Genomic DNA, 9739 nt, shown 5'->3' on the forward strand with positions numbered 1-9739 from the left:
GTTTCTAAGAGAAACAAACACTTGTGTTGTATCAGCAGGCTGCACCTGGCATTAATGCAAACGCTTAAGAAAATAATTAGCGGGTGTACGTGGCTGCCTGGTCCCTGAAGATGCCCAAAGGTAGTGGAATGAATGCTACGGTATAGGAGCTGCAGGAGAAGAATTCTGCTGTCTGTGTGTGTGAGACACACTGTCGTCCTTCACCGCAGAGACTTAGAGAAATGGGCATGTCACTCCGAAGGCAATGAGTGGATTCTCTTGGTGCTTGAAGAGCTTCTATGTATATGAGATGGTGCGTAATGTTCGGTCGCTGCTCAAATGTGAAGAATAGTGACAACCTACAGTACCATCAGAAATATCCATTAAATGGAAGGTTAACAATGTTAAGAACTTATTTCAGATCATCCAGCACTTGCTGCTTTGTATCAATAGGTGCCTTACTCGCCTACACGTTGTTAAATGCAGTGGCGGCTGGTGAAGAGATGTGAGGAGGATGGATTATTGACTGACATCCCTTTGGCCATAATACTGTGGCCATGTGTTGGCGGCCATACTCAAGAGGTCCCATGCAACCAGCCCTCCTGCATTGCATCCTGGGTAATGAACCATGTGGCCGTTGTGTCCTTTCAAACCCAACAGGAGGGTGAATTCTCACTACAGGCGGTAAATCCAACACCTGATTGGAACTGGAGGGGCTCAGCTGTGCCCCTAATGCCCCTCCAAGGGTCAGAAAGGTGCTGACAGGCGAAATCAGCACTTTTGTGTGCTAACTGCTAAAGGATGATGCCAACATTAGCATAATGGCCCTAACATGTGCAGGTGTATCTTTTATGTATGGGTGGTTTATGGGGTGTGCTAACTGTCAAGAGACAGATCCTGCTAGCTGTTAGCATGAGATCATTGGTGCAGTTGATAGTCCTTGCTGCTGAGGTTAGCGAAAAGGCACTAACGCTTTGGGACCCATATGGCATTGCAGTGGTGATGAAAGACCATTTGTGGACTGAAACTAGCCTTTAGCAGAAGATAAGCATTGCGATGTACAGCTAGCACGAAAGTGGAACAATTTGGTGGCTCCACAGTACTGAACTATGCAGACAGTTTTGGTTAGCATTAGCGCACTTGTGATGTTTGATACACTGACACCTCCGTGTCAATAGTTGTTGCCGCGGTGTCAGTAGTTGTTGCCGCGGTGTCAGTAGTTGTTGCCGCGGTGTCAGTAGCTGTTGCCGCGGTGTCAATGGCTATTTGGTGTCAGAAATAAGGACCAGCTCTTTGGGTGCTGTATTCCTCAAATAAATGTTTATTTGTCAAGTACACGGTTTACAGGTGTAAAAGGTGCAGTGGAAATGCTTGTGTGCCATTTCCCTTTAACAGTGCAGTACAATTATCAATCATCAGTCAATAAATGTCCACTTAGCACGACCAAGGGGACAGCTAGCTATAGGAGAGGGTGTGTCAATGCAATCAGAAACCTATAGTCATGCAGGCTCTATCAATCAATACTGATAGACAGTTCTCAGTTCTGTGGTCAATAAACCCACGAGAGTCATCATCTTCATCACTATGATGAGGAGTTTCCTATCTCAGTACAACAACTTTTTATTGTTGTTCATTTCCTTCTTCTTTATCCTTTTTTTTCTCCTCTGTTTATTTTCTGGGTGTGTCCATATTAGACATTGATTGGCCAGTGTGTTTTCTGAGGAGAAAAGAGAACACAATTAGCCATAGAAAAGAAGCCCTGGATAGATCTCCTGTTTCCAGAGGGACAGGTATAGAACCTTTCTCCTGGTGACAGGATAGCACGGCTTGCCAATATTCACACGTCCTCTGGCCCTTCCATTGACGTGGGGAGCCTCTAATGAATGGATTGGCATGCCCGTCACTGTTGCGCTGACGGTTGCTTCCATTGGCTGGATCAACCTTTGGCCCCATCTCTTCTACAGTCTGACTGATCCCAGATTAACCACTGCTGTGGGATGGGGAATGGGCAGAATGGGGAGGACAATTTCATGTTTTTGTGTGTCTCTCGCTCTCTGCTCTCTCCTCCTGTCAGTAAATGGGGAATGTTAGTAATTGCTTGTTTTGCAGGTGTGTATGTGAAGGCTGATGTGATTGTTTTTAATGTGTGTAGTGTATGATATTGATTCTAAATACTAAAGTCTGTCTCCTCCAGGCGGTTTGAGGTGAGTCCAGTGTGTGCTGATCTGCAGGGTCAGATCCTGAAGTGCTACCAGGAACACAGTGGGAAGACTCTGCTCTGCTCCACCATCGCCTCCCGCTACCTGCAGTGTGTCAACCAAGCTAAACAGGTGGGCCCACGGGGTGTGTCTGTGTACCTTGGGATACGTATGAATAACTTTTGTTGGTGTCTATCCCCATCTACTGTAATTTATAAGACATGTTGTTTTGTTTACAAATCTCTACTGTCTCAAAAGTAAAACATGAATGAGTTCTACATCTAATGAAAGCTTCTGTTTATTCCCATATTGCTGCATGATTTTGTTGTCTGAAAAGAATGGCAATAATGATCTTGCTCCGCCATGGGCAACCGCTACAGACATTAGAAAGTAAGTTGTACTGTTCCAGGATCTGTCTCTCCCAGTAGAGTAGCTATGGGCAACCGCTACAGACATTAGAAAGTAAGTTGTACTGTTCCAGGATCTGTCTCTCCCAGTAGAGTAGCCATGGGCAACCGCTACAGACATTAGAAAGTAAGTTGTACTGTTCCAGGATCTGTCTCTCCCAGTAGAGTAGCCATGGGCAACCGCTACAGACATTAGAAAGTAAGTTGTACTGTTCCAGGATCTGTCTCTCCCAGTAGAGTAGCTATGGGCAACCGCTACAGACATTAGAAAGTAAGTTGTACTGTTCCAGGATCTGTCTCTCCCAGTAGAGTAGCCATGGGCAACCGCTACAGACATTAGAAAGTAAGTTGTACTGTTCCAGGATCTGTCTCTCCCAGTAGAGTAGCCATGGGCAACCGCTACAGACATTAGAAAGTAAGTTGTACTGTTCCAGGATCTGTCTCTCCCAGTAGAGTAGCTATGGGCAACCGCTACAGACATTAGAAAGTAAGTTGTACTGTTCCAGGATCTGTTTCTCCCAGTAGAGTAGCCATGGGCAACCGCTACAGACATTAGAAAGTAAGTTGTACTGTTCCAGGATCTGTCTCTCCCAGTAGAGTAGCCATGGGCAACCGCTACAGACATTAGAAAGTAAGTTGTACTGTTCCAGGATCTGTCTCTCCCAGTAGAGTAGCTATGGGCAACCGCTACAGACATTAGAAAGTAAGTTGTACTGTTCCAGGATCTGTCTCTCCCAGTAGAGTAGCTATGGGCAACCGCTACAGACATTAGAAAGTAAGTTGTACTGTTCCAGGATCTGTCTCTCCCAGTAGAGTAGCTATGGGCAACCGCTACAGACATTAGAAAGTAAGTTGTACTGTTCCAGGATCTGTCTCTCCCAGTAGAGTAGCCATGGGCAACCACTACAGACATTAGAAAGTAAGTTGTACTGTTCCAGGATCTGTCTCTCCCAGTAGAGTAGCCATGGGCAACCGCTACAGACATTAGAAAGTAAGTTGTACTGTTCCAGGATCTGTCTCTCCCAGTAGAGTAGCTCAGTGTTGTCTAGACATGTAGCTTCATCAGACCCCAGATGTAGGTGACTGTGTGTAGCATCACTAGAACAGTTCATTTCCTTCCTACATGACTTAATGGTTGTTGTCGGCCAAACATACACGTCTTTCTCTCTTCATCCCTCATTGAAAAATGTGCATCTTAAAGCACTGTCAATAAACACACACTCACATATACACTAACACACACTAACACACACTAACACACACTAACACACACTCGCATATACACTAACACACACTAACACACACTCGTATATACACTAACACACACTCGCATATACACTAACACACACTAACACACACTAACACACACTCGCATATACACTAACACACACTCGTATATACACTAACACACACTCACATATACACTAACACACACTAACACACACTCGTATATACACTAACACACACTAACACACACTCGCATATACACTAACACACACTCGCATATACACTAACACACACTCGCATATACACTAACACACACTAACACACACTCGTATATACACTAACACACACTAACACACACTCGCATATACACTAACACACACTAACACACACTCACATATACACTAACACACACTAACACACACTCGCATATACACTAACACACACTCGCATATACACTAACACACACTCACATATACACTAACACACACTAACACACACTCGCATATACACTAACACACACTCGCATATACACTAACACACACTAACACACACTAACACACACTAACACACACTAACACACACGAACACACACTAATACACTAACACACACTAACACACACTCGCATATACACTAACACACACTCGCATATACACTAACACACACTCGCATATACACTAACACACACTAACACACACTAACACACACTAACACACACTAACTGCATCCTTCTCAATGTCCCTCCCCTCTGACCTTCTCCAATGTGTTTTGGGAAGGAGGCAAAATCGACGAAAGATGATGAATTGAGAAGGAGCCCCAGTTTAGCTATAAAAGACAAACTTACCCTCCACAAGCCCTGATACACTTCACACTCCACTCAAAACCCCAGCACCCTTCAAGCTTCAAACGGCCCGCTAAACCACTAAACATGCCCGTAATGACTTACCCCTAGATAGGATTGTCCACTCCATCACCATTGAACACACAATAATAATATGACATAATCAGTCTGAATATTGACTGGTCCAAGAGAGGGGAAAGACTATAGGGTTGTCATCAGACAGGCCTTTGTGACTAATAATTACCAGTATTCCTTATCATCGGCCCGCGATAATATTTAGACCTTGATGGCCTCTCTCGCGCGCACACACACACACACACACACACACACACACACACACACACACACACTCCCTGTCACTTTATAATACACACAATGCTAAACGGGTCCAGATAGCGACTGACTGGGGTTATTATATAGAAAGAGGGGGAATAGAGCGACTGGAAGGACGGATAAAGAGGAAGAAGACTCTCTTTTGAGAGGCCCATGAATAGAATGTTTATCACGGGGGCCGATCTCTCTCGCTCTCTCTCTTCATTGCATATTCTCGCTGCATGACCACTTCTTGCCTTGTTGCCTCCCCCAGTCATCTTGGATCTCAGAGGTCTTACTAGCTGCTATAGCTTTTTTGGGATGTAAAAATCTCAAATAAATCTTCCTTGTTGACTGTCTTTGCACAGAGTTTAAACCGTGTTTAAAACAGCTTGTTCTATGTTTGACGTGATCCTGCTGTAAACCAGTTAGCATGCTCTCTGACCATATCTATTCAGTTCAGCTACCTCCCTTCTGTCACATTACAGCATTATATAAGGCCCCAGCCTTCAACATGTGACTTGTTGGAGCCCCTCATTGCTTGTTGTTGACTGTTAGGTTGGGCAGAGTAAATGTTGTTCATCTGTAATGACTGGTGTCATGGTAGTATAGAGTGTAGTCTGTTAGGTTGGACAGAGTAAATGTTGTTCATCTATAATGACTGGTGTCATGGTAGTATAGAGTGTAGTCTGTTAGGTTGGACAGAGTAAATGTTATTCATCTGTAATGACTGGTGTCATGGTAGTATAGAGTGTGTTGTCTGTTAGGTTGGACAGAGTAAATGTTGTTCATCTGTAATGACTGGTGTCATGGTAGTATAGAGTGTAGTCTGTTAGGTTGGACAGAGTAAATGTTGTTCATCTGTACTGACTGGTGTCATGGTAGTATAGAGTGTAGTCTGTTAGGTTGGACAGAGTAAATGTTATTCATCTGTAATGACTGGTGTCATGGTAGTATAGGGTGTGTTGTCTGTTAGGTTGGACAGAGTAAATGTTGTTCATCTGTAATGACTGGTGTCATGGTAGTATAGAGTGTAGTCTGTTAGGTTGGACAGAGTAAATGTTGTTCATCTGTACTGACTGGTGTCATGGTAGTATAGAGTGTAGTCTGTTTGGTTGGACAGAGTAAATGTTGTTCATCTGTAATGACTGGTGTCATGGTAGTATAGAGTGTTGTCTGTTAGGTTGGGCAGAGTAAATGTTGTTCATCTGTACTGACTGGTGTCATGGTAGTATAGAGTGTTGTCTGTTAGGTTGGACAGAGTAAATGTTGTTCATCTGTACTGACTGGTGTCATGGTAGTATAGAGTGTAGTCTGTTAGGTTGGACAGAGTAAATGTTGTTCATCTGTAATGACTGGTGTCATGGTAGTATAGAGTGGAGTCTGTTAGGTTGGACAGAGTAAATGTTGTTCATCTGTACTGACTGGTGTCATGGTAGTATAGAGTGTTGTCTGTTAGGTTGGGCAGAGTAAATGTTGTTCATCTGTAATGACTGGTGTCATGGTAGTATAGAGTGTTGTCTGTTAGGTTGGGCAGAGTAAATGTTGTTCATCTGTAATGACTGGTGTCATGGTAGTATAGAGTGTTGTCTGTTAGGTTGGACAGAGTAAATGTTGTTCATCTGTAATGACTGGTGTCATGGTAGTATAGAGTGTAGTCTGTTTGGTTGGACAGAGTAAATGTTGTGCATCTGTAATGACTGGTGTCATGGTAGTATAGAGTGTAGTCTGTTAGGTTTGGCAGAGTAAATGTTGTTCATCTGTAATGACTGGTGGCATGGTAGTATAGAGTGTAGTCTGTTAGGTTGGACAGAGTAAATGTTGTTCATCTGTAATGACTGGTGTCATGGTAGTATAGAGTGTAGTCTGTTTGGTTGGACAGAGTAAATGTTGTGCATCTGTAATGACTGGTGTCATGGTAGTATAGAGTGTAGTCTAGTGTGTAGAATGAATTGATCCGCTTGCTGTTGGACAGCTATAGGGAGGCACCGACATGGATGAATCTAATCTAGAGCACAAATCAATCTACTGCCCCTCCCTCCCTCTCTCTCCTCCTCCCTCTCTCTCTCCTCCCTCTCTCTCCCCCTATCTGTATTCAGTCGCTTTGTGTTTTTCTCCTTTGTTCTCCTTCTTAAGTAAAATACACTTTTCTGTGTTCCCCCACATTGTTTTCCTCTCCCCTCCCCATCTCCTCTAATTGTCCTCACCACACTTCTCCTGGAATGTTTCATTGTGAGGCATCAAATGCTATAGCCTGTATCAAATGGGGATGGACAGGGAGGGTGACGTGTTGGGGATGGACAGGGAGGGTGACGTGTTGGGGATGGACAGGGAGGGTGACGTGTTGGGGATGGACAGGGAGGGTGACGTGTTGGGGATGGACAGGGAGGGTGACGTGTTGGGGATGGACAGGGAGGGTGACGTGTTGGGGATGGACAGGGAGGGTGACGTGTTGGGGATGGACAGGGAGGGTGACGTGTTGGGGATGGACAGGGAGGGTGACGTGTTGGGGATGGACAGGGAGGGTGACGTGTTGGGGATTTGTGGCAAGAGTTATGGCTAATATGAAATCCCCTCCCCTCTCTCTCTCTACCTCCCTCCTCCCCTCTCTCACATTCTCTCTTTTTTTTATCCTGTTGTTCCAGAACAAGTTGAGGACTGGGGGCTAAGCGGGAGGTGCTGTGGCATTACGGTTTACCAACCCTTTATCGACTGCAAATGAGTGGAGAGGAGAGTAAGCACCAGAGATCGCAACCCCGACTCGAGGTAGAATCAGAACTGCAACCTGACCAGAACCAGGAACACAAGAAAACCAGACAACCCTGAGAGAGAGAGATGGACACCCCTTAGCCCAACACCCTTCTCCCCCCACCCCCACTGACCCCCAAACCCTTTACTCCTCCGTAAGATCCCACCTACAGTACCTACACCCCTTCTCCCCCACCCCACTCCACTGCATGTCTATCTCTACTACCAAGAGGGAGGAGGACAACGGTAGCACTTCCTAAAGAGTACAGCGCAGTAGCTCCATCACGCAGCAGCAGTAGGAGAAGTGCAACTGTCCTCCATGTTGGAGACGCATGAATACATGCAGAGACGGAGAGTTTAAGTCTAGGCGGAGTCCACCAGAACCAATGCAGGCCCAGAGCTGAAGATATCCTCACGGACTGAACCACTATCATTACCAACACGCACCACCACCCAACCAGCTCACCCCTCTTACAAAGCCACTAGTCCGCCCCATCACCACACCCTCTATCATAAACCTACATGATCACATGACTTCTATCCACCAGGCTTCACCCTGCTGTATCCCTCTATCCACTATATAAACCTACATGATCACATGACTTCTATCCACCAGGCTTCACCCTACTGTATCCCTCTATCCACTATATAAACCTACATGATCACATGACTTCTATCCACCAGGCTTCACCCTACTGTATCCCTCTATCCACTATATAAACCTACATGATCACATGACTTCTATCCACCAGGCTTCACCCTACTGTATCCCTCTATCCACTATATAAACCTACATGATCACATGACTTCTATCCACCAGGCTTCACCCTACTGTATCCCTCTATCCCTGTGCGCTGTCCTGCACACACCATTGTATTAGTAATGCATCTGCTTGTTTTGTTTTCATCCTAACCGTGTCAAAATCACGTCTGATCAGAGGAAATTAAAGAATGATACCGGAATTGACCTTGTTGTCGTTGAATGTGTCTCTCAATGTTAAATGTGAACGAGGGTGGGTGTGTGAAAGAGACTCCCTATTGTGTAGTCTCTGTGTTGTGTATTTCTATGTAAGTGACATCAGAAGGACGACTGTTCTTCAGCGACGGAGCCGCAGTCATCTTGTCTCCCTGGCGACAACGCACCTGGCAGACGAAGAGAGAGCGAAACCCTCTCAGAGAGAGAGATGGAAAGGAAGAGAGGGAACACTCCTCACACTTGTATCCTGCTCCCTTCCTCTCAGACTTGTCATCAGTCCTCTGTGCTGCTCCAGTTCAGTGGAGGACTACAAATCTCTTTACCGCTCCTCTCACTCTCTCTTTCCCCGCACACAAACTAATACTACCAGCGACAAGACTGCTTCACAATGCCGTCTGCACTCTATACCAGATACTGTGTGTGTGTGCGTGTCGTGTGTCTGTGATCCACTGGTCTGTTGGGATGTCAGGTTCATCATCCCAGCTGGAGATGTTGAGAAGAAACCTTATCTCAACTCCGTGTCAGACACACACACACACACAGTCTACAGAATGGAGTGTGCGCGCATTAGTAAGTCTCTGTGTCTGATCCCTCCATGTCAGTCACTATTTGATTTGGTGGTTAGGGCTGAGTGACTTTTGGGGTGGGGGAACCACAGGGGTGGGGGTGACTGGGGTTCAGAGGGGGTGGGAGTTCAGGCCAGAGCAGGTGTTACCCGGCGTCTAGAGCAGACCTCTAGGCTTCTGTCTCCTCACTCTCCCTGTCTTAATCATAGACAATATATCAGGTTAAATGTACCAGGGTTCTACACTGAGTATACCCAACACCTTCCTCATATTGAGTTGGGTGGTGGACCATTCTTGATACACTCGGGAAACTGTTAACCCGGGAGCGTTGTAATTCTTGTCATAAACCGGTGCTCCTGGCACCTACTACCAGTCCCCGTTCAAAGGCCGTCATCCTCTGAATGGCACACATACACAATCCATGTCTTGTCTCAAGGCTTAAAAATCCTCCACTTCATCTACACAAGTGAAATCAATAAGGGATCATA

General features: G+C 45.5%; 1 protein-coding gene across 1 annotated transcript in view; it reads left to right on the forward strand.

Moving 5' to 3' along the window:
- Positions 1 to 8676, forward strand: part of chchd3a (coiled-coil-helix-coiled-coil-helix domain containing 3a) — a 94554-nt gene extending 85878 nt beyond the window's left edge. The window contains exons 8-9 of the mRNA XM_038996741.1: positions 2174 to 2309; positions 7608 to 8676. Coding sequence (XP_038852669.1) covers positions 2174 to 2309; positions 7608 to 7631 — 160 coding nt within the window. The 3' untranslated portion in view covers positions 7632 to 8676. The remainder of the gene's footprint in view (positions 1 to 2173; positions 2310 to 7607) is intronic.
- The last annotated feature ends 1063 nt before the right edge of the window (positions 8677 to 9739 follow it).

This window comes from Salvelinus namaycush, chromosome 6 (assembly GCF_016432855.1).
Source record: "Salvelinus namaycush isolate Seneca chromosome 6, SaNama_1.0, whole genome shotgun sequence".
Lineage (NCBI taxonomy): Eukaryota > Metazoa > Chordata > Actinopteri > Salmoniformes > Salmonidae > Salvelinus > Salvelinus namaycush.